Raw genomic sequence first — 24,014 nt, 5'->3', positions numbered from 1 at the left:
TCCAGTGTGTCGTGTGTGCCATTAAAAACCTGACAAAGGTCTTAATTATTAAACATGTTCGTAGATGACACCTGCAGAACAGGTAAGCACAGGTGATGGATTGGGGACTAGTGTGGCGGTGCTGACAGGTGATTGACAGGTGTGGCTGTACTGTGCTGAGGTGTTTGTGGGCGTGGTCTCTGTCCCTCAGGAGGTGGGGGACCCCTCAGCCAAACCAGAGGACAGAGTGGACACAGGAGCGTACTACGGCACGTGGAGTCACCCACACAGGTACACACACACACACACACACACAGGACAGGGTGGATACGGGAGCGCACTACGGCACGTGGAGTCACCCACACAGGTAAATAAGCAGAGGGCAGAACAGCCTATTTTGCTACATTTTTGTAGTCCTGGTAATCTTTTGTTTGGCGTGTTAGTAAGGTTATTTAGAGGACCATTTCTCAATGGTTTTGTTCTTTAAAGAATGTTTGTTTATTAATTATTTATTTTTCAACAAATAACTCAATTATAATTACAAAGAGGGAAATTCGCAACTTCCACTTGCTCCCGCAATTTCATTGCAACAAACACAGCAACTTTTTGGAAAAGCCCCCGCAAAAATCAGTAATTTTAGGCCGCAACTATCACAAAAAAGGCCCCGCGAAATCCTGGGGGGACTGACATACACATGAATCAGAGGCTCTTGTCAAACATGCATTCAAGACCAGTGTGTGTGTGTGTGTGTGTGTGTGTGTGACAGGGTGATCGTCCTCGAGCACACACCAGGGAAGGAGCCGCCCAGGAAGACCAGAGAGCCGCCGCCCTAAACCCACTCAGGGTTGCCAAGGGCAACAGCTCTCACGGGGCGCACACTCAGGACACGATTCTCTGTAAACGTTCACAGGTTCACAGGTTCAGCAGGAGAAGAGAGATTTCTACGGCGTTTGGTTTAGTACTATTTATATCGTTTACTGTAATATCTTGATTAATAACTTTGAATTGCATCAAATGTTTGTCATCAAATCTGATATTTGCTACGCATGAATAGCCTTCTATGACTTTTAAACTCAATGTTAGGGTTAGGATATTTTGAATCTTTCCTGCAGAAACTCTTGTTCTGAGAAAGGCATGGAGACTGCCGTTCCTTAGGAAGTGTATTCAGACTTTTGCTTGTTTAACAGACTAGTTACATTGTTTGCGTCATCTTAAAATGCATCCTCTTGAAAGATTTTAAATATTTAATATTATCAATTCAGATGAATAAAATGGATTGTTCAGTGATTAAATAAATGACATGATTTGAACAGAAACTTGTGTCTGAGTTGTGTCAGGTCACTGGGCCATGTGGCTCCAAAAAGGCACCGAACAGAACAGAGTTTTATTAGAATTTTATTTACTATGAAAAAATATATAACAAAATAAGCCATTTTCCCTGCCCAAAGTTCTCCAACCCAGGTCTTTACTCAAGCCCGTTGTTTGACACATGAAGCCCAAATTGTCCCGTGATTCCAGCAATGAGACCCCAGACATTTTGTCCACTCGTACAGGGGCACCATAGCGAGATGCACTCACCAGCACGCATTACTCACTTTGGCCACCAGATGGCAGTGTGTATAAGGCAGGAATGCTGGAGGGGATTTTCCCCACTTTGGCCACCAGATGGCAGTGTAAAAGGCAGGAATGCTGGAGGGGATTTTCCCCACTTTGGCCACCAGAAGGCAGTGTGTATAAGGCAGGAATGCTGGAGGGGATTTTCCCCACTTTGGCCACCAGATGGCAGTGTGAGTAGGGCAGGGAGGCTGGAGGGAATGCTGCTGCGGGGGCTGAAGGATAGGGGGGGGCTGAGAGACATTCATAGGGGCGGCCTGCGCACCCGCAGAGGACCACCTGAGGGGGAGAGAGGAAGGGAGGTTACTGATGGAGGTCAGAGGTGTCACACACACACACACACACACACACAATCTGTGTGAGCCTTACGTGCAGTTTGGCGGGGAGGGCTCGATGCTCTTCTGCCCCGTGCTCTAGGGGGCGCTCCTCCTCCTTTGGCCTGGGCTCCAGTGTCAGCAGGGCGGGTCCTAGACTGGGCAGAGGTCTGCTTCTGGTTCTGAGCGGGGGCAAGTCCAGCCTCTGGTCTGCATGAAGGACCGGCAGTAGCTGGGGCAACTAGAGGGCGTGGGGCACTTCATGACATGAATGTACAAACACACCTCCTACCTGCCATCACCTGGTGCAATACACACACACACACACACACACACCCTGCTCACTGCCATCCCCTGGTGCAACACACACACACACACACACACACACAGCCCAGTAAACGGAGATACAAACAGACATTAGAGTGAAGCCCGCCCGGTGCAGTCTTACCTCCCACGTCCTCCTCAGGTGTGGGCAGCAGGGCGGCGACACCGGTCACTGCCGCCTTGCTCTGGAGCTCTCTGGCCAGTTGAGCGGTCCTGCTCAGCTTCTCCTCGATGGACGCCATCGTCCGCTGCTTCTGCGCCCGGATCTCTCGGGTCTCCGTGAGCAGCGCCGTCAGACGCTTCTGGAAATACTCTAACTCCTCGAAGGGCAGCAGGGGGTCCAGCTGAGGCCAGGAAAACAACAACAACAACAAACACAAGCACTTCTGTTAGCATCTTAATAAACAGAAGACTAAACTGATCAGTGCAGGCCTTGCCCATCACACTGGTGTGTACCTTTCTAATTAGTGTGTGATCTCTGTACTTAGAATGTGTGGCGTTAATGGGCTTAATCAGATGGGATGCAGACGGGGTCTTTAATGATTTCATCTGTATTTATTAAACACTCCAGGGGGGTATTCGTCATACGTGGTTTAGTGACGAACCTGGATAAGTTAACCCAGAGTAAGTGGTAAACCTCCTAATAAAAGAACCCCCATCGGTTCATTCTCCTAGCAACACAACGTCAGAGGGCTCCTCTATTAGGAGGTTTACCACTTACTCTCAGTTAACTTATCCAGGTTTGTCACTAAACCACATACGACGAATACCCCCCAGGTGGGTTAAGAATAGACCACACAGACACAGATACACACACACACACACACACACACACACACACCCACCCCCCCTCTAGTCAACAACCCTGCAGTCATTTCTGTCATACGTGTTTTTTTAGAGGCCCAATTTAATACATTCTATACACACACACACCTTCACATTAGGAGACACACACATGAGCGAGCGAGCAAGTAAGACACACACACACACCTTCACATTAGGAGACACACACATGAGCGAGCAAGTAAGACAGACACACAGACACACACACACACACGCGAGCAAGTAAGACACACACACACACACACACACACACACACCTTCACATTAGGAGACACACACATGAGCGAGCAAGTAAGACAGACACACAGACACACACACACCTTCACATTAGGAGATTACACACATATGAGCAAGTAAGACACACACACACACCTTCACATTAGGAGATTACACACATATGAGCAAGTAAGACACACACACACACACCTTCACATTAGGAGATTACACACATATGAGCAAGTAAGACAGACACACACACACCTTCACATTAGGAGATTACACACATATGAGCAAGTAAGACAGACACACACACACACACACACACACACACACACACACACACACACACACACACACACACACACACACACACACACACACACACACACTGACCGGGAAAGCGCCGTCCTCCTCTGACTCCTGCTGCATCTCCCATCTCATGCGCCTGAAGATGCAGTCTAAGGTCACCTCCGCACTCTGGAACTAGAGAGCAGCAATGAGCGCATGACCTCAAGTTTGAGCCTCCTCTTCACGCTCACACACACACGACACGTGTGGTAGCTTTGCCCAGTTATGTGCGCGTGTGACACGGCTGCTCTAGACACCAACATAGAACCAGAACACACACACACACACACACACACACACACACACACACACACACGAGGAGCTGCCTAAGCCCTGAAACCCTATAAGCAATATTGCACTACTCTGGACACAGTGGACAGCAGAGACAATACTGATAGGGTCCCAGGGGTCAGGGTCAATACTGATAGGGTCCCAGGGGTCAGGCTTTTCAGCTGCCTGAGGAAGCAAACCAGTCCACAGCCACGAGTAGCCCTACAACCTGTGTGTTCAGGTGTGTGTGTGTGTGTGTGTGTGTGTGTGTGTGTGTGTAAAATATATAAGACATGTCTCTACAGAACCATAAATAAACCTATGTGTGTGTGACACTGATGTTTTTAGAGCAATCACTGTAATATGTGTGTGTGTGTGTGTGTGTGTGTTCTCGTAGGCAGCGGTCAGATGACGTGCGGTGTCCAAGTGTGGGGTCAGAGGTCAGATGACGTGCGGTGTCCAAGTGTGTGAGCTGATGCTGGGCTGCCCTCAGACGCTTTGACAATACTATTGCACTGCTAGCCGTCCTATACAGTAGTGCAATGAAGTCAGAGCACCCGTAGAGCAGCCTGCAGGGGGCGCCGACGAGAGGAGAGGAGAGGAGAGGAGAGGGCCTGGCCCTGGCCAATGCCCTTTTAACATTGCACTGCTTCCATTACCAGATCACCAGGAGCACAAGGTCAAAGGGGCACTGGACAGACACACACACACACAGACGCTGGATTCTGGCTTCAGTTACGGCTTTTGGGGGAACACAGAGGATGTGTAGCATGGTGTGTTCAAGAGACTGAGGAGTGTGGATGTGTAGCATGGTGTGTTCAAGAGACTGAGGAGTGTGGATGTGTAGCATGGTGTGTTCAAGAGACTGAGGAGTGTGGATGTGTAGCATGGTGTGTTCAAGAGACTCAGGAGTGTGGATGTGTAGCATGGTGTGTTTAAGAAGAAAGAACCCTTTGGCTACAGGCTACATGTAACAACTGTCTGTCTGGGCCCGCTGGCTTGGCTTGGCTTGGTCTCACTTGTTGGAGGAGAGAGTGAGGGAGTGCAAAGAACACCTCCATTTCTATGGAAAATAGTCTCTGCTAGCTGGCATGGGGGAAATAGTCTCCGCTAACTGGCGTGGGGGAAATAAGTCAAATAGTCTCCGCTAACTGGCGTGGGGGGAATAGTCTCCGCTAACTGGCGTGGGGGGAATAGTCTCCTCTAACTGGCGTGGGGGAAATAGTCTCCGCTAACTGGCGTGGGGGGAATAGTCTTTAAGTGGTCTTTAACCAAGTGGCCTTTAAGTTGGTCTTTCTGTGTCTCTCAGTGGGTGTGACCATAGACATATATACATGTATATACAGTACCAGTCAAAAGTTTGGACACACCTTTAATGTTTTTGAGAAGTGTTTTCTTTACTTTTATTATTTTCTACTTTGTAGATTAATACTGAAGACATTTAAACTACGAAAGAACACATATGGAATGATGTACTAAACAAAAAAAGTGTTATCTACCGTCTAGAAAATACAAAAAGTAAAGAAAAAAAAATTCTCAAAAAATGAGAAGGTGTGTCCAAACTTGACTGGTACTGTATGTATATATGTCTATGGGTGTGACTAGGGACATGTACCTACTGTGCAGTCACGCGCAGACCCTCTACAAGTGGAATTCCTGATGTAGAGAATCTCAGAGTTCTTACTAATTGTTATGTTGCCACCCTCTATGCAAGTGCACACTTTTTCCCTTTTCTATTCCTGAGCAGCAGGGCTATATGCTCAAATAGCAACTGGTGACCTGTGCTCCTGTCATCAGAGGTCTAGGGCCTTTCTGAAACCACTCCCTACCCACTTCAACTCTGTTTGCACGTTCGCGTGGAGGGTCCGCCATATTAAGTACCATCTAAAAACCAATTAGCGCGGAGTAAAAGTGGGTTAGAAAACCCTTCAACAGAGAGTCTGCATCTGTGCAGGCCTCGCAAGCTTCTGTCCGTGCAGCACCTTAACTCTACCTGTCAGTTGTGTTTCTGGCCATTTTTCTTTAAGAGTAATCAGTGAAACTGATATTAGCAAGAAAACCAGTAAAACACTGAAGATGGAAAATAAATTGTCCTACATAACAACGTGTGTGTAGATATTACATCGTATGGAAAATGTATGTAAATAAAACGTGAAATGCAGCTACACACACACAAATAATGAAACGAGTAAAAAAGGTGATATCTTTTAATCGTCTCCAAAACTTTTGTTATTTTTAATATCTATTATGTTCTTCACTTCAACGATAATAAGTCTGACGTCAATTTGCTTTTTCCGTCGAGGGCATCCCCAAAGTTTGCCGCTGTATCGGCCTCTACCCCTTAATTCAGAGTGCCCTTAAGACTACAAAACAGTTCCCTCCGTGACAGTGGGAATGGGGAGGGTCCGGTTTGAGAAAAGCTCCTAGTCTGTGGCTAGTAACCGCAGCGTTCAGTTTTTGCCCAGACAGGTAACCCTTGCTACTTGAAAGATACAAAGATTATCTGTTGGCCTTTTTACAACATATATCCATGTTTCGCAAGTTGCTGCCACTATTGGCTTCTGACAATTACTTAATACTGTTTTTGCAAATAAAATGAGCTGCATAGGGCACATTTTGATCTTACTTTACCTTGCAGGATGTGCATAATTGTTCCTGGCTAGCCATAGCAGGTTCACTAATTTAAGGTACTTTTCAATAGCTAATCACTGCCAGCAAGCTTGTTGCTCGTCTCCTCGCTTGTAGCAACTCTGCTATCGCTAGCAAGCTAACTGAATAGCTAAGAAAGCATAACATCTACCTCCTAGTTAGCTACAACCAACCAGTAGCTAGAATTCCCCAACTATGAATATAGACTCACAATACACCCGGCTGTGTATAACATTTGGAGGATTCGATAAGAATAAAGTTTACATCAAGATAAAACAGAAACCAATTTTCCGAAGTTAACACAGAGAGCATTTATATTATTTGAAAATTAACGGTCACGTACAAGGAGCGCGGTGCCGGGGACTCGGATACGGCCTCTTTGCAAACGCAGCTTTTCCCGTACTCCATGTCCTCGTTGTAAAGCGAATATCAAATGCGCCTGTGAGCTATCTAAATAAGCACTTCACTCGGTATGCGTTCCATGCTTTTTATTATTACAGAATTAGTCACTGTATTTGAGGTACATGTGCAGATATATGTACGAAGAATAAAGGCTGCATGCATCCGTTTTCCTTCTCACCAGTTGCAACGTAATACAATTGAGGGAAGAAAGGAAAAAAATGTGTAACGTTAGGCTATTTGAATCGCGACCAGCCAGCTAACGCTAACTTAGCTAGCTTATGTTACCTCTTCAATCTACTTAATATTACACAAAATAGCACGATCAAAAATTGTCTGGATTGTTAACGTTTAAAAGCTGTTCCGGCTGTCGTCCGTACCTTAACTGTTAGGATGAAAAGAAGGCTTACCATTTGTTCCAGTTTATCAACTGTTAAGTCCATGTCTGCCTGTGTTGAATAGTTTACATTCCTGAAGCAGCCCCGTAAATGTAAAGCCAACAGAGCATGTTAAGCCTACTGTGATTGGTTAGCTGTCAGGAATAGTGGAAGGAGATTGGTCAACCAAGAGCCATCGCAGTAAATTAATTTAGTTAGGAAAAGGGGGCGTTTACAAAACGGTGCTTGAAGCAGCAGTTGGACCATTTCATTCGCAAACTTCCACTGGATAGAGATGGCAAGACGTCTCCTTCCATTGGATGAAATGTTATCTGAACCAAGCACACACAATTTTATGGTTTAATGAATATATTTAAAAGTGTAATAAACAGGCTATAATATTGTGATTTGTTTTCCTTCAGTATCAATTTTCAGTCTAACATTACAGACACATATTTTTGATCTGTTGCGATGTATCCAGAGGGAGAAACTATGCTACTACACTAAACTAAACTGCTATGTGTCTGAACCCATGGCCATGACTATAATAGTTGGCTTTGAGTTATTGATGCAGTGACAGATTTTTCGACGGCAGGCACAGCCAGATTATGGTCAAGTGAGGCCTCACCGGAGCCTCTCACCTTTGGAGGCTATTTGTGTGTGTTTTTCAATGTAATCACGTAAACATGTATGCTATCATTTGCACATTATAGGCTGTCCAATGTAGGTTATAATACATTATTTTGTCTACAGTAATGATCCTTTGAGGTTTTACATTTTTTAATTTTTATCTAAAGGTAATGTGTCCATGTTGATAAAAATGTAACATTAGCACAGCTAAATAAAAGTTCAGCATTTAAAGTATCAGCAATTTCCTTAACGGGAATGGTGAAGTTGTGTGTTCAGGTAGAACACTAATAAGAACAAAATAATATGCAAAAGTAATACATGATAAGAGATTACCCTCCCATTTCAATTCAAGACTTACACAGAGTCAATAATAATATATATAATAAATAAACACAGATTCAACGAGCCACTTATCTGCATATTCTGAGGCGTGGTGAAAGGAGATTATATTATATAATAATATATATTTATTATTATATTAAATATTATATTAGGTGAAAGGAGATAAGATGATATTATAATATATATTATTATAATTATATTATATTAGGTGAAAGTAGATTATATTCTGTTGTTGGTGCTGTGTTTTGGTCCAGCTGTGGAAATAGGTATTTCTAGATTTCAAAAGATATTTCAACAAGCTTTTCATGGTGCACTCTTAAGCCTTTATGTTCCAACCAATCAAGATTAATAGATAGATAGACAGACAGATAGACGGATATATGGATAGATGGATAGATAGATAGATAGATAGAGGCATGCTCCTTCAGGGAAAAACATCAACTGGTGCACTTCCAGTTCCACTGCCCTTGGCGTCTGATTGCCTCTCCTACCCAGTAACTCTTGGGAGGAGGGTGAATAATAATAATAATAATAATAATTAATTTAATTTGTAATGCACTCTTCATTCAGAAGAATCTCAGAGTGCCAACATATTAGAAACTAACTATAATAATACAATAAAATAAAAATTAGTTAACATAAGCATAATTGAAATTGTTTAACATTTTAACATAAGATTTAACACAAGGCCAGAAATGCCTTCCTGAATACAAATGTTTTTGGTCCAGCTTTAAAGGAGTCCAGCGTCTGCGTTGCCCTTAGGTGGTCAGGTAGGCTGTTCCATAAGCATGGTGCTGCCGAGCAAAAGGCCCGGTCGCCCATGGTGCGGAGCTTGGTTTTGGGGACGCGGAGGAGTGAGCTGTTTGAAGACCTGAGGGTGCCCATTTATGCATGTATGGGTGAGTATAAGGACTTTGTAGTCAATCCGGAATAATAGAATAGGAATAGAATAGGGGAGGAGGGTGAATAGGGGAGGAGGGTGAATCACAGCATGCAGGCTGCAGCCCCAACATGACTGTACTCGCCATGCATTCACATATTGGGCTATATCAGATCTCAGGTGTAAATTACACAAAAAAACAACCACACTTTTAACGATTGAACACAATGAATAGATCCACGGTGCAAATTACAGGGGGGGATTTAAGCCTTTGACCCACCTCACCCCACCTCCCCCAAAAAAGGCAAAAGTGACAGTTTATCAAAACATTTACACATTTTGTTCTGTGTTGTATTATCTACTAACCCTAACACTAACCCATACTCTTATGTACTGTGTTGTACTATCTGAGTTCCATACTCAGAAGAATAAGTTTGCCCACTCAATTCCCACCGCACAATTCCCACTCTGAATAGATCACAGGCCAAATGCTCACGTAATGTTACACACACATGGGCCTTCAGCACACTTTGATTAGTCAAATACTGACATCTGTCTTTCAAACTCTGGATTTTATTGGACATTTCTCAATAAGGTCCTGTATTTCTCCTGAACGTTGATGGCGCTGTCATTTTAAGTACGGGGCCGCTCTTTACTGTTCTTCTTTGGTATTCTCGCTACCCAAAGAATGATTGGCATCTTTTTTGGACAATCACGATGCAGGTTTGTCATAGCGTATCCAATCAGAGACGGCATAGAACATTACGCATTTTATTGCGTCTTTAAGCGTTACGTAGCACGTACACTCTTTCTTGACCGGCTGCTGTGGTAGAGGACGTTGGAGTCACACGGGAGAGAAGTGATACGTTTTATTTCATTCGTTTTTTGAACCGAAACCCCACAAGTTCTGTCCAGAATGTTCTCCCGCGTTGCAAGACCAACTGTCAGCGTTGCTCGCAGTCTTTCCACATCTTCACAGGTGAGATAACATTTCACTTGGTAACAGCCAAGCTGCAGTAGTAAGTAGCATACTATGCTAACTAGGCAGCTATGCTAGCTCGGTATCGATATCTAACTGTATGGTTTTTACCTTACGCTTGGTTGCGACTGAAAGTCTTAACTAAATGTTACTCTATGATGCATGAATTAGTGCGTTAGGTAACGGGCACTCTCGTTAACACTTTATGATGTAATGGTCTTAGCGATAGCTGGCTACGTCGGATATGACGGGATATAATTCAGCTAACCAGATAACGTTACTTTATGTCGGTGTGGATCTGTCACTTTGTCTTGGTACATAGGGTGCCAGGTAAACGTCAAATAGTTGGACCGCTTGCTAGCCCTAACGTTAGCGTGCTAACCGTGGTTGTGCATTTGAAAGGTCAATGCTTGATGGATGACAACGGGTGGCCACCAAAGAACATTAGTGTTTAACCTTGTGCTTTGAGCATTGTCGCAGTTTAAATCAGTTCAGATTGCCTGAACTCACCTTTTTCTTCATTCGGATTGCACGAGTATCGTTATGTTAAAACAAGAGGCTAATGAAGGTAACCTCTCCAGTTAACGTCTGACAACTAACCTTTTAGATTATGTGGGGTTACTGTAATAGTTTGGACTCGTTGCTGCATGAAACGTTGCGCTAGTTGGCTAACTTTAATTTAGCCTTTGAACTGCGCTGCGTGTTGATATCAAGGTCCACCCTTATAAATCAAACGCTGCGTAATGTTAACTTCAGCTGAACTTCGATTGGTTTAACGTTGCAGTAACGTCAGTGTAACTAGGTAGCTTTCTGTTCATAGCCATGTCAATCTGGTTGGGAAAGTGTAGCGACGGTAAAGGCCACTTGAGATTCGGGGCGCCCTCTTCGAAGAAATTCGTGCAGGTATTGAGTAAATGTAATTGTTTAGTGTATGGCAACCGACACAACGACCCCTAATGATTGATCCGGCGCCATACTATCAGAGCAATCCACTGCAGCGAGTACACAGATAGTATTGCAGAGCAAAAATGTTTAGTAATTCTTAGTTCAGTCAGGGCCCTCTTTCAAATCCGCTGCTTTCTGCGAGCGGCTTTAAGCCCCCTGCTGCTGGCTCATGACCAGCTTAGAACAGTGGAAAGGTTACTTCCAAACATATTGCCCTTCGTCCTTTCAGTGTGGATGTGAGGCTTCAGTGAGAACAGGTACATTTACATTTAGTCATTTAGCAGACGCTTTTGTCCAAAGCGACGTACAAGGAAGAGAATAGTCAAGCTAAGAGCAATACAAAAACATGGTTTAACAATAAATACTACTTTACATAAGAATTAGAAAAACGACCTAGAAAGGAAAAAGAAGTGCAGGAATGTAACTGCTGAAGTGCAAGTTAAGCGCTAGTCAAAGTGCCAGTTAGGAAGGGAGGTGCTCTCTGAAGAGTTGAAGAGTCTTCAAAAGCTTCTTGAAGGTAGAGAGGGACGCCCCTGCTCTAGTAGTACTAGGCAGTTCGTTCCACCAACGTGGGGTAGGTTTCCGTAGTATTCCGGCAGGATTGTTCAGCTGCCACTCAAGTGTGATGGTGGTCTAGCCTGACATTACAGGGGGCTGATAGAGTATCAGAGGCACTAGATAGGATGAAAAGACTCATCTCTCCCCGTGTCTTACTTTCCTCCAACTCAAGAGGTTAAGTAGTATTATCTGTTTTTCACTAAAGCGCTAATTTCATACTCCTGTACTTCAGGAGGCCAGTTCTACCCCTAAATCCAGACAGAGGCTGGTGTACGCACTGATTCATGTCCAGAGCTGTCTCGGATGATCTGAAACCTGACCGCGCACTTTGTTGTGAACTGGTGCCCATCTATCATTGCTGCTATTGTCTGATAAGGAAACCACAAAAGTTGCAAAACACTTAAGACTACGCCTCCTGCTAATGAGCAACTTTGATTGATCTTATTGGCATAACAGTAGAGATGCTATCAGCTGTGGCACGTACAGTAGAGATGCCATCAGCAGCGTCTGTGTCGCCTTGGAGGGCGTTTTGTCATGAGAAAACGCCCTCCAAGGCGTTATTGGACACAGATTTGGATACAGGGCGTTTTCTCATTGGCCAATGAGCAGCTGTCTTGGAGGGCATTTTCTCAATGTCCAATGAGCAGCTGTCTTGGAGGGCATTTTCTCAATGTCCAATGAGCAGCTGTCTTGGAGGGCATTTTCTCATTGCCCAATGAGCAGCTGTCTTGGAGGGCATTTTCTCATTGGCCAATGAGCAGCTGTCTTGGAGGGCATTTTCTCATTGGCCAATGAGCACCTGTCTTGGAGGGCATTTTCTTATTGGGACATTTGAGTTTGTGGACTTTGATTGGGATCAGCAGTCTCCACTGGTCTACATTGACAGTCTGGTACCGTTGGTCCAAGTGGCACTCAATGCCTTTAGCAGACAGGACTGAGATGGGAGGTGGCTGTTGGAGTGGGCCTGTGTTGGTCCCCACTGCTTACCCACAGTAGCTGTCTCAGAAGGGAGCCTCCCATCATGTTACACTGTGTGTGTGTGTGTGTGTGTGTGTGTGTGTGTGTAGAGCCATGCTAAAGTAGCAGTGTTGGGTGCGTCGGGAGGCATTGGGCAGCCGCTGTCGCTCCTGCTGAAGAACAGCCCCCTGGTCAGCCACCTGAACCTCTACGACATCGCTCACACTCCCGGAGTCGCCGCCGACCTCAGCCACATCGAGACCCGCGCACAGGTCAAAGGTAAGGTGAACCTCACACACACACACACTCACCTCCTCTCCAGCTATGAGTCCAGTCTCCTCTCCTCTCACACAGTCCATGGCTACTGGACATGGCCAAACATCCTGTATTCATACCAGTGGCAAAGTTTCTTCTTCCTTTTTTTTTAAATGTACAAAGCTTCTGTTCAGTTTTTCAGTGTGTTGTGAGTGTCTGTGGGTGTATTATAGGTGGGGGTGTGTGTGTGTGTGTGTGTGTGTGTTGAATATCCTGTCCTGTCCCCTCAGGCTTCATCGGTGCTGACCAGCTGGATGCCGCAGTGAAGGGATGTGAGGTGGTAGTCATCCCTGCCGGAGTGCCCAGGAAACCAGGTGAGGAGGTGGTGTGGAGGAGGGGGAGATGTAGAGGTCAGGTTTCTACAGGAAGTGCAGATGGTAGTGTTCAGGTTTCTACAGGAAGTAGAGATGGTAGTGTTCAGGTTTCTACAGGAAGTGCAGATGGTAGAGGTCGGGTTTCTACAGCAAGTGCAGATGGTAGTGTTCAGGTTTCTACAGGAAGTGCAGATGGTAGTGTTGAGGTTTCTACAGGAAGTGCAGATGGTAGTGTTCAAGGTTTCTACAGGAAGTGCAGATGGTAGTGTTCAGGTTTCTACAGGAAGTGGAGATGTAGAGGTCGGGTTTCTACAGGAAGTGCAGATGGTAGTGTTCAGGTTTCTACAGGAAGTGCAGATGGTAGTGTTCAGGTTTCTACAGGAAGTGCAGATGGTAGTGTTGAGGTTTCTACAGGAAGTGCAGATGGTAGTGTTCAAGGTTTCTACAGGAAGTGCAGATGGTAGTGTTCAGGTTTCTACAGGAAGTGGAGATGTAGAGGTCGGGTTTCTACAGGAAGTGCAGATGGTAGTGTTCAGGGTTTCTACAGGAAGTGCAGATGGTAGTGTTGAGGTTCCGGAGGTGTAGTTTGGGTGGAGATGAAGGCCGGTGGAGGAGGTGTAGTGTATACTTAGCGCCTACTGTTAATGCACTCCTAGATGCTGTGTCAGCTGTCCTTTCCCCTAACGCCTGCCTCAGAACCTCACGGGTACTAGACTAGAGAGAGACTACTGGGGCCAGTTCTCTTGAGCCGTGTGTGTGTGTGTGTGTGTGTGTGTGTGTGTGTGTGTGTGTCTCTCCTGACACATGCCTGTTGTCTGCAGGTATGACCCGTGATGACCTCTTCAACACCAACGCCACCATCGTGGCCATCCTGGCTGATGCCATTGCCCGTAACTGCCCAGAGGCCATGATCTGCATCATCGCCAACCCCGTACGTACACCCACTCTGCCTGTAACCTTTCACCTCTGACACCAGTGCCAGTGCCCTGCCCCTTAATGTCACAGAGCGTTGGAAATACACGAGGGCAAAGGGCAAAACTGCCCCCAAGAAATATAATTTTGCCCCTGATATCACTAGGAGAGGGGCAAAAAATGCCCCCATAATTTCCTAATAATTTGCCACGTGATGACAATTGCTCATATACTGTAAGCCTAAATGAGTATATTTATTATTATGAATAAAGGTTAAATGTTATTTCACAAGTTTCAGAAAGTGCCCCCAATTTTTTTTAAATGCCCCTGGATTTCAGTCAGTGGGGGCAAAAATTGCCCCCTAAAAAATATGTAAATTTCCTACCCTTAATGTCACAGAGACAGACTTTGGACTTGGTGTGCGTTAGAATGTAAGGTGTCCCATAGGAAGGGTCTCTTGATTGACATGCCAAACAACCAGTTGCGATTGCTGTGGGCAGACTTACTCCAGGTTAAGCCAATGAGTGTCCACTCCTGTAAGCTTGTCCACCCTTGACCCTCCCACTGGCCCAATGGCCTGGCCCTTACTGCAGCAGCACCCCTGTGGTGACTGAAGGTATTTCATGTAGACTGATCTCGTGTGTGTGTGTGTGTGTGTGTGTGTGTGTGTGTGTGTGTGTGTGTGTGTGTGTGTGTGTGTGTGTGTGTGTGTGTGTGTGTGTGTGTGTGTGTGTGTGTGTGTGTGTGTCAGGTCAACTCTACTATTCCCATCACATCAGAGATAATGAAGAAGCACGGCGTGTACAACCCCAACCGCGTGTTTGGAGTCACCACACTGGACATCGTCAGAGCAAACGCCTTTGTGGCAGAGCTCAAGGTGAGTGTGTTTGGTATTGTATATATGCGCTCTGTTGAATGTGTGTGTGGTATTGTATATATGCGCTCTGTTGAATGTGTGTGTGGTATTGTATATATGCGCTCTGTTGAATGAGGGCGTGTGTGTGTGGTATTGTATATATGCGCTCTGTTGAATGAGGGCAGGTGTGTGTGTTTGAAATCTGAGTACCTGTGTGTTCTCTCCTCAGGGGCTGGACCCAGCACGAGTTAATGTGCCCGTGATTGGAGGCCATGCAGGAAAGACCATCATCCCCCTCATCTCACAGGTAGATGCACACACACACACACACACACACACACTCATCTGTGGTCTGTTCCCTTGTCTTCAGTGCAAACACACACACACACACACACACACACACACACACACTCATCTGTGGTGTGTTCCCTTGTCTTCAGTACACACACACACACACACACACACACACACACACTCATATCTGTGGTCTGTTCTCTTCTCTTCAGTGCACACCTAAGGTGGAGTTTCCTGCTGACCAGTTGGCGGCGCTGACGGGCCGGATCCAGGAGGCGGGCACAGAGGTGGTGAAGGCCAAGGCTGGAGCAGGTGAGCAGTGGGCACACAGGGGGCACAGAGGTGGTGAAGGCCAAGGCTGGAGCAGGTGGGCAGTGGGCACACAGGGGGCACAGAGGTGGTGAAGGCCAAGGCTGGAGCAGGTGGGCAGTGGGCACACAGGGGGCACAGAGGTGGTGAAGGCCAAGGCTGGAGCAGGTGGGCAGGGGGCACACAGGGGGCACACACCCACATGTGTTCTGATCTTTACTTCTCCGAATGGGATGCCAGGAGTTGAACACAGTTTAAGGGTTTCTCCAGTGATTTAGTGTAAACCGCTCATGTCCAATCAGTTTGGGAGCAGATCCATGAGGTGAAAGTTCTCAGCTTGGGTTCGGCTGGGCTTGGGTGGGATGGGGAGCTGTAGTGCTGGTAACTGCTGCTGTAACCTAGGAGACGGCAATAGATCTGTGCAACATCCTCATGTTTCAGGCAATGTTTTGGTTTGGGAGGGCCTGTTCCTGCCATGTCCCATCTGCTTCAGGAAGTGGTCATCTAGATGTTCTTAAGGGATTTGTCAGGGTGTGTGCCCTAGGATTGGGGTACCGAACTCCATGCCAGTATGGCGCCAGTTCCTAGCCATTCGGTATCTAACGGACCGAATGGCACTATGCAGTGGAGGTCAGAGGTCGGCTCAGAGCCAGGGGGATACTGACTATGCAGTGGAGGTCAGAGCCAGGGGGATACTGACACTATGCAGTGGAGGTCAGCTCAGAGCCAGGGGGATACTGACACTAATAGATTAGTCCACTTCAAGTGTACAGTAGCCTTAGCCACTAGAAACAAAACATCCCTTCTTTAATGTCGTCGACCATTTCTTCTGGGTTCAGGCACTGCTCAAAGTATCATCTTAGCGCCGGTTCTGGAAGGGACCCAAACGATACCCTACCCTAGTGTGCCCTGCTTCTCAGTTTCAGCTGCAGTCTGTCAGGCGTCCTGGGATGTGTATGTGACCTTAAGTGTGTGTGTGTGCGCAGGCTCTGCCACCCTGTCCATGGCGTATGCGGGCGCACGCTTCACCTTCTCTGTACTGGACGCCATGAACGGCAAGGAGGGCGTGGTCGAGTGTGCCTACGTGCGCTCAGAAGAGACCGAGTGCAAGTACTTCTCAACACCACTGCTGCTCGGGGTAAGGACACACTCTCTCACTCACTCACTCACACACACACACACACACACACACACACACACACACACACACACACACACACACACACACACACACACACACACACACACACTGTCTGTCTGTCTGTCTCTCTGTCTGTCTCTCTCTCACACACACACACAGACATATATGTTCACTATAATATATATAATATATTACACACACACACAGATGTGCCCTATGCTGTGTGTGTTGATGCTTAGAGGATGTGGTGCTCTAGTGGTGAGGGAATCTAAGCTGTTCCGTGTTCTTGGCCTCTTCCTTCTTCCTCCAGAAAAACGGCATTGAGAAGAACCTGGGCCTGGGCAAGCTGACTGCCTTTGAGGAGAAGCTGGTCGCTGACGCCATCGGCGAGCTCAAGTCCTCCATCAAGAAGGGCGAAGACTTTGTGGCAAACATGAAGTGAGCGGGCGAGCGAGCGGGCGGCAGGTTCTCTCTCCTTGAGAACGAGCACTTATTTATGTAGTCCAGTTTGATCTGTCCGGAGCATCTTTTGAGTCGAGTCTTCATCATGACGGGTGACATAGCAGCTTGTTACTGATCCAACCTTCCCATGGCTTCACCAATAAACAGTGTCCTCTACCACACATAAGTGGACGTTTGTTTGTGTTGTCGAGTGCTGTGTTTGTGTTTACCTGAGTGGAATATCATGAAGCAACATACCTGGATGACTGCACCAAGTGAAACATAGCTGTTGTTAGTAACCTTAATCATTACCGCTCTATATGTAAAATGTGGTTGTCAAGTTTTGCTCTGCACGCGTGTGTTTTTAAATCGGCAATCTTGCTTTGTGAAGACTCCTCAGGATTCCCCCTCCCCATCTCATTTCAAGCCACTAGTTATGCTTTCATTAAGGGATTCATTTCGACGTCTTCTCCTGGCACCCTGACGACAGGTGAGTGTGGACCCTGTGCCCGCCCGTCTCGGCTGGCTGCTGTCGGAACTACAGCCCGCACTGCTTGACCTAACCACTGGTTCACGATTAACGCACACTGGAGGACTGTCAGACATGGCAACAACCAATCATCAAATAAATATCTGCTATAGCTAGATGTTGTTTTTCTCTCTGTGTGTGTGTGTGTGTGTGTTCAAATGATGCACGTTTGTCTAAAGGAGACGTGCTTATACGAAAAAGTAGCAAATACGATCCGAGTGGGATAGAAAAATAGGTGTTTCGCTCGAGGTCCATGTTGAGTATAGTGTAGCGTTAAGCAAGTCAAGTGAAATTTATTTATAAAGCACATTTAAAAACAGCTCACGCTGACCAAAGTGCTGTACAATTAAATCACAATAAAATATCAAAACAAATAGAAAACAGAAACAAAACAACTAGATCACAAAAATGTAATAAAAATCAAATAGAAAAACAGAAGCAACACATTCAACTAAGCATCTATATACACACCAAAAGAACAGAAACACCTCTAACAGAAAGCAAATATACAAATTATCAACTAAAATCAGGGGGATCCAAATGCTAAGGAATAAAAGTAGGTTTTGAGCCTGGACTTGAAGGAGTCAATAGAGGGGGCTGATCTTAAAGAAAGGGGGATGCTGTTCCACAGTCTAGGGGCTGCAACAGCAAAAGCTGCCAGGAGCCCTAAGTTAGACGACGTGAGGGGCCTGGTGGTAGAATAGGAGGTCAAGAGGTCTGTGATATAAGACGGAGCCTGCCCACTAAGGGCTTTAAAAACGAAAAGGAGCACCTTAAAATCAACCCTGAACCGCACTGGAAGCCAGTGGAGAGAGGCCAGGATAGGGCTAATATGGTCTCTTTTCCGGGTACCCGTCAGGAGCCTTGCAGCGGCGTTTTGGACTAGTTGTAGGCGGGACTGGTACTATTGGCTAATTCCCACAAGGAATTGCAGTAGTCTAGCCGGGAGGATATGAAGGCGTATTAATGCATTAACGTACTCGTTTCTGTCCATGGAGGAGTAAAACGGTGACAGGAATACAGCTGTACTCACCAAAGGCACAGGGAGTGACAGTCTGCTGGACAGATGCGATTGTTTGTACATAGAATGTCTCGCGCTCGTCTCAAAGTTCTCTGGCTGGTAAAATCCCCCAAATCCAGGCAGAGTAAGTGGTAACAGATTGGTGGGTGCGATCACTAAATTATACACTTGGTCACCCCGCTGGACAAGGTACGTCGGTGGTGGTTCTTCGCATGGCATGTACATCATGGCCGCGTGCTCACCACTGGAGGCAGATTGAAATGTTGTCTGTTTTGTTTGTTATGGTTTGTTTCTTTATTGTCCATCTGTATCAAGTACCCTCAATCAGGGCATTGCTGCAAAAGAGCCCTGTGCTTAGTCAATTCTCCCTGAATAAATAATGATGATGATGAAAATATCATCGTCCCTGGGTGGGCTTGAACCACCAACCTTTCGGTTAACAGCCGAACGCGCTAACCAATTGCGCCACAGAGACGGTGTACACTTCGTATCAATTCTTCTATTTGACTCGTCGGCAGAGAACATCAAGCTCTGACTGAAGAGTAGTCTCATGATGTTTATGTTGCCGCCAGGCAGAAGCTGAAATATGTGTTAAAATAAGTATTATTTTGTCTGTGGTTGGTCAGTCACGACAGAATTAGACCTTTATTCGCACAAATGTACAGTGTTGTTCACACAGGAACTGTACTTGGTGACTTTAGGCACTTAAGCACACTTCGTTAAAGTTGTCAGGAAATTAAGTTATGTAGTAGGGTCAGAAACCTCAGTTCCGTGACCATCCTCTGGCTAAGATGTTTTGACGACTGATTTGACTTCTATAAACCTTTTATAAAAAAATGAGCCCCCATGTCCCTCGCAAAAATGTCGGCATTTTTTGCTAGAGGGCCGAATCAAAAATGGCAGCAGGGCCTATCTTGTAAAAGTAACTAGAGCACCTAGAAGCAATGTGCAACATGACATGTCTGAGTTGTTTAAATGCCTGTGCTTTATGGAGATGCTGAGCTTGAGCACGAGAGACCACAATGCAACTGGTGTGGATCCTGGATGTTTCATGGTTTACAATTGCTTCCAATTTCATGGTTTTATTACTAACAACAAATGTAGGCTATTGTTGAGGGCTTTGTCCTTCACGTACTGTAAAGTAACGTAACTCTGAAGTAATGTTAACGCTAGCTAGTAGCTGTCGTTGTCTGACAGGACTAAAGCTAACGTAACATTCATCTGTTTTGAAACTTCCGTCCATAATAAAAAATCTTTTCACGTCAGATTTGCCCTTATCGGCTATTGCTGACACTTTTAAAATCTGGTTTTTGAAAAATGGTCTGATGCAAATAGATTAAACAGTGATAGATTAAAGTGTGGCTTGTTAATGTCACCCCTTTCCTAACAAAGGATAGATAGATACATTTGTATTAATCCCGTTAGGGAAATTCACGTGGAAAAGGAGCAAGGTAATAGGAAGAATTTTTTTTTTAAACTGGAGAGCTGTTATAACTGGCTGCCAAACTCACTGCGCCATGGCAACCCATTCAGTTATTAAATAATGCCGGTTGTGTCCGTTGTTCTGGCTGGTCTAATGGTGCGATCACGTGGGGCAATCCGATTAGGTATGCGGATAGCGTGCAGACGAACACCAACCGCAACCAGATTTCGAGTTTACTCACTTTGGACCCCCGATTCGAGGGAGTGCGGATACAGTGTGCGGATACAGTGCGTTCGTCTGCACGATAGGGCTATCCGGAGACGGGGTTCTCCGGGTTCAGGCAAACTAGACTCCGTCTGCATTGGGCCTTAAAGGGCAACATCTCTTTTCCTTGCCATGGTGAGAAGGGAGTGAATTCAACTTCTCACATTATACCACCAGCCTCATGCTGCACACACACACACACACACACACACACACACACACACACACCACAACACACACACACACACACACACACACACACACACACACACACACACACACACGTCCTTCCCCAGCCCTCTGCCTCCCACTCTGAGGAGGAACAGTGAGGTCCTGAGGGAGCAGAGAGGAGAGTCTATCCGTCTGGCTGTATGTCCTTGCTGTTTTTGTGTCATCACACACACACACACACACACACACACACACACACACACACACACACACACACACACACACACACACACACACACACACAACACACACACACACACACACACACACACACACACACACACACACACACACACACACACAGACACAGGCTGTATGTCCTTGCTGGGGAGGAAGAGGTGGGGGTCACCTGCAGACCAGACCTGAAGGGACTAGGAATTAAGAGTTAGTTTATTAAATATATTCCATAGTCAATAATTTAATATATCTCATTCCTAGTGGTAACTTTAGTGGTATTTGGAGAATGTGAGAAGTGGAAAGATTAACTGTATTCTGACCACATGTCTTTTCCTCAACCTCATGTAGAGACCTTGAGCCTTTGATCGTTGCTGGAGCCCTGACACCTCTGTGTTCTCTGTGAGCAAATGGGGCCCGAGACCCGGTGACTCCCAAGTGTTAATTAGCATTTAGGGATCCACCCCCCCTTGCATGCAAACAGCTTATATTCTGTGGCTTCCCAAAAGACAGACAGTGAGAAAGATTTAGGTGGACACACTCAGTGAAATCTACTCTCTCTCCTCCTCTGGTGTACATCATTGAAAGAATAAACCTGGACTTGGTAATTCATCACTCTCTGACCGAGTTCCCGATATATTTGGGATATATTACTTTCACACCACAGGGTGGCAGTGTAGTTAAGACAATTAAGAGGAGAGACCAATGAGTGTTTATAGACAGGCGGTTCGTGGCATCTTTGATATAGAGATCCCTATACAGTCGATGAGAAGGACCTCCATTGCAACAACGACTGATTGTGTTGCAGAAGAAATACTTTTTTTTATGTGTAACTCAAATAATTTTTTGGGGGGAAAATACCAGTTTATGAACTTAATGTATATGTATATAATTACACCTTATTTTAATTAATGTATATGTATATAAATCAAATATGTGTTTATTACGAATTTTCTAGTCAGAAGCCTACTTCACTAAATCTGTCAATTAGGTGCTAAAATCAGCCGTACCTATACTGCATAATTTAATACTATGAAGTCCCTTCAGTTTGGTCATAATAAAAACAAGTACAAAAAGATTATTTAACATATTTACCCACCTATGAGGTGGCTCAGGTGCTTGCACTGCCGCCTCACAGCAAGAAGGTCCTGGGTTCGATTCCCGCATTGTTGGTACTGGGGGCAGGTTCTCCCCAGGCCTTCAGTGGTCAGGTGGGCTATCTCCCAGGCCTTTCTGTGTGGAGTTCACATGTTCTCCCCATTTTCACAAGGGTTTCCTCCACATAGAACCCCAACACAAAAACATGCAAAAGAACAGAAAAAGATCGCTCTCCTGTCCGTCCCTGACCAAGACGGACTTGATCACTTGACTTGGTCCCCGGGCGCCATAAAGGCTGCCCACTGCTCCTGGCTGCCCTTGAGGAAGGACAAGGACTTCAGGATGGGTTAAAGGCAGAGGACAAATTTCACCGGCAACCTCATCAGCGTGTGTGTGTGTGTGTGTCCTGTGTCGCCGCTAAATGCACGTGTGTGGTGCTGTGTGACAAATCAAATTACTTTGACTTGACTTTTATAAGGTGAAAACACATGTTCTGTTGGACAGCGTGCTAATGCTGTGTCTGAGAGAACGAACGTTACAATAAATAATATATATCATATATAATTATATATATATAATAAATGCAAAACAGCTAATATACTACTTGTTAAAGTAACACTATGCAACAATTAGACACTTTTTGAGGTATGGTTTTATAGGCAACTAGTTTTGGTACCATCCTCAAATTCATTTTGATAGCATATGGTCATGTGAAGGACAGATAAACACCTGTGTCTTTCCCTTCCAGGATATGTCCTATGTAGTTCTGTATATCTGACTGGAATACCCTGCAAGAATGGAAGAAAAGCTTTCACAGCATGACATTGCCAGCTATACTGCCACCTTGGTGGTGTTTGCAAGGTTTTTGAATGCCTTTTAGGTAGTTAGCTTGCTAGTTTTGGAACATAACTCCTTATTGCTGCTTTAACACACATTGTAAAAGGATTATGAGCGGATTTATCTGTGTGTCAGCCTGCTTTTAATTCTGTGTAAAAAGAACGGTCATATCTGTCTGTCGGATTTTCTATCACTGCGATTAATTGAATGTAACTTTAGAGATGAATCTGCTTTTTTTACTTCTTTTTATTTCCTTTTATCAAATGCAGTCATACAGTAATTCATTACATGAAATTAAGTGCCACGGGTACAAGTTTTAGGCTAGTGGGGTTAACAGTGCACGGATGTCTTGGGCCCAAACCATCAGGATCAAGGCTTATCAGAATTGAGTAACACATTAACATTGTACACAAACACATTACATCACACATGACATTACATTAAGAAAGTATTCTGAAAGAGAAAGGCCTGCAAAAGTCCACTGCTTAAAAGGAAAAACAAAGACAAAAGAAATATATATCAGTATGTATATTCTGCTTATCATATCAAATGGAAGTGTATAGCAATGGGAGACCAGTTGTTTATGAATGCCTCTGTTTTAAGTTGTAATAGTGCAGTCAAGTGTTCCATCCTGTACATGTCCTCCATTGGATTATTGTGGGGAGCTGTGGTTTCAGCCAGGAGGATGTTATTACCTTATTTGCTATTAGGAGAAGGGCTCTCAGAAGTTTTGTTTGGCTATTTTCTTCAAGGTTATCAGGCAATATCCCTAAAATGAAGTGTGATGGTTCTAACGGTATGTCAATAAATAAACATGTTTTATTTCCCTTTGTTTCCAGTATTCTAATAACTTTGGACAGTCCCAAAATATATGTGTGTGGTCTCCCACCTTGCCACAACCCCTCCAACATTGTGCTGAGGTATTGCTCCATTTAGATGTTATAAGTGGAGTTCTGAAGTATCTCATTTTAATCTTCCATCCAAATTCCCTTCAGTTAGGACTACTGGTTACTCTGTGTCCCTGTTCACATGAGTTTTCCCGTTGTTCATCAGAGATTATTGTGTTCATCTCTAGTTCCCATTTTTCTTTAATATCCAAATTATTCTCCTTTAGTTCTTCCTGCAATATCCTGTATAAATGTGATATGAACCTTGCTTTCACTGTTCCTTCAATTGTCAATATGAAGAACTGTTCTATTTTGGATAGTGGTGAGCAGAGCTTTTCCCA

General features: G+C 45.2%; 2 protein-coding genes and 1 non-coding gene across 4 annotated transcripts; 1 reads left to right on the top strand and 2 right to left on the bottom strand.

Moving 5' to 3' along the window:
* Positions 1-1,358: 1,358 nt before the first annotated feature.
* On the bottom strand, positions 1,359-7,510 carry ska2 (spindle and kinetochore associated complex subunit 2). Its single transcript, XM_012838445.3, has 5 exons — positions 7,370-7,510; positions 3,687-3,776; positions 2,356-2,575; positions 1,963-2,148; positions 1,359-1,872 (listed from the first exon to the last, which is right to left on the bottom strand). The coding sequence occupies exons 1-5, from the start codon at positions 7,400-7,402 to the stop codon at positions 1,838-1,840; spliced, it is 564 nt and encodes a 187-aa protein (XP_012693899.2). The 5' UTR covers positions 7,403-7,510; the 3' UTR covers positions 1,359-1,837.
* Positions 7,511-9,978: 2,468 nt separating this feature from the next.
* Positions 9,979-17,854, top strand: LOC105909789 (malate dehydrogenase 2, NAD (mitochondrial)). Of its 2 annotated transcripts, XM_012838450.3 has the most exons (9): positions 9,981-10,167; positions 12,738-12,906; positions 13,173-13,256; positions 14,078-14,187; positions 14,920-15,045; positions 15,254-15,331; positions 15,531-15,630; positions 16,614-16,765; positions 17,079-17,854. In XM_012838450.3, the coding sequence occupies exons 1-9, from the start codon at positions 10,105-10,107 to the stop codon at positions 17,208-17,210; spliced, it is 1,014 nt and encodes a 337-aa protein (XP_012693904.1). In that variant the 5' UTR covers positions 9,981-10,104; the 3' UTR covers positions 17,211-17,854. The 2 variants fall into 2 exon arrangements, with proteins under 2 accessions (XP_031427459.1, XP_012693904.1); XM_031571599.2 differs by lacking the exons at positions 16,614-16,765; positions 17,079-17,854 and adding an exon at positions 15,796-15,889 and having other exon boundaries at positions 9,979-10,167; positions 15,531-15,685.
* Positions 17,855-19,160: 1,306 nt separating this feature from the next.
* Positions 19,161-19,234, bottom strand: trnan-guu. Its single transcript has one exon. It is a non-coding gene; the product is annotated as a tRNA-Asn (tRNA).
* Between the last annotated feature and the right edge of the window lie 4,780 nt (positions 19,235-24,014).

The sequence above is a fragment of the Clupea harengus genome, chromosome 8 (genome assembly GCF_900700415.2).
Source record: "Clupea harengus chromosome 8, Ch_v2.0.2, whole genome shotgun sequence".
Taxonomy (NCBI): Eukaryota; Metazoa; Chordata; class Actinopteri; order Clupeiformes; family Clupeidae; genus Clupea; species Clupea harengus.
The sequence above is the reverse complement of the archived record's forward strand: the minus strand, read 5'-3'. Positions and strand labels throughout refer to the sequence as shown.

Bases quoted from the DNA above. Each gene is read 5' to 3' on its own strand.
- LOC105909789 (XM_012838450.3), top strand. From the start codon at position 10,105: ATGTTCTCCCGCGTTGCAAGACCAACTGTCAGCGTTGCTCGCAGTCTT. The intron at 14,188-14,919 runs GTACGTACACCC...TGTGTGTGTCAG, and splicing joins TCTGCATCATCGCCAACCCC to GTCAACTCTACTATTCCCAT. The intron at 15,332-15,530 runs GTAGATGCACAC...TCTTCTCTTCAG, and splicing joins TCATCCCCCTCATCTCACAG to TGCACACCTAAGGTGGAGTT.
- ska2 (XM_012838445.3), bottom strand. From the start codon at position 7,402: ATGGACTTAACAGTTGATAAACTGGAACAAATG. The intron at 3,777-7,369 runs GTAAGCCTTCTT...GCTGCTCTCTAG, and splicing joins TTGATAAACTGGAACAAATG to TTCCAGAGTGCGGAGGTGAC. The intron at 1,873-1,962 runs GTAAGGCTCACA...TCTCCCCCTCAG, and splicing joins CCCTCCCCGCCAAACTGCAC to GTGGTCCTCTGCGGGTGCGC.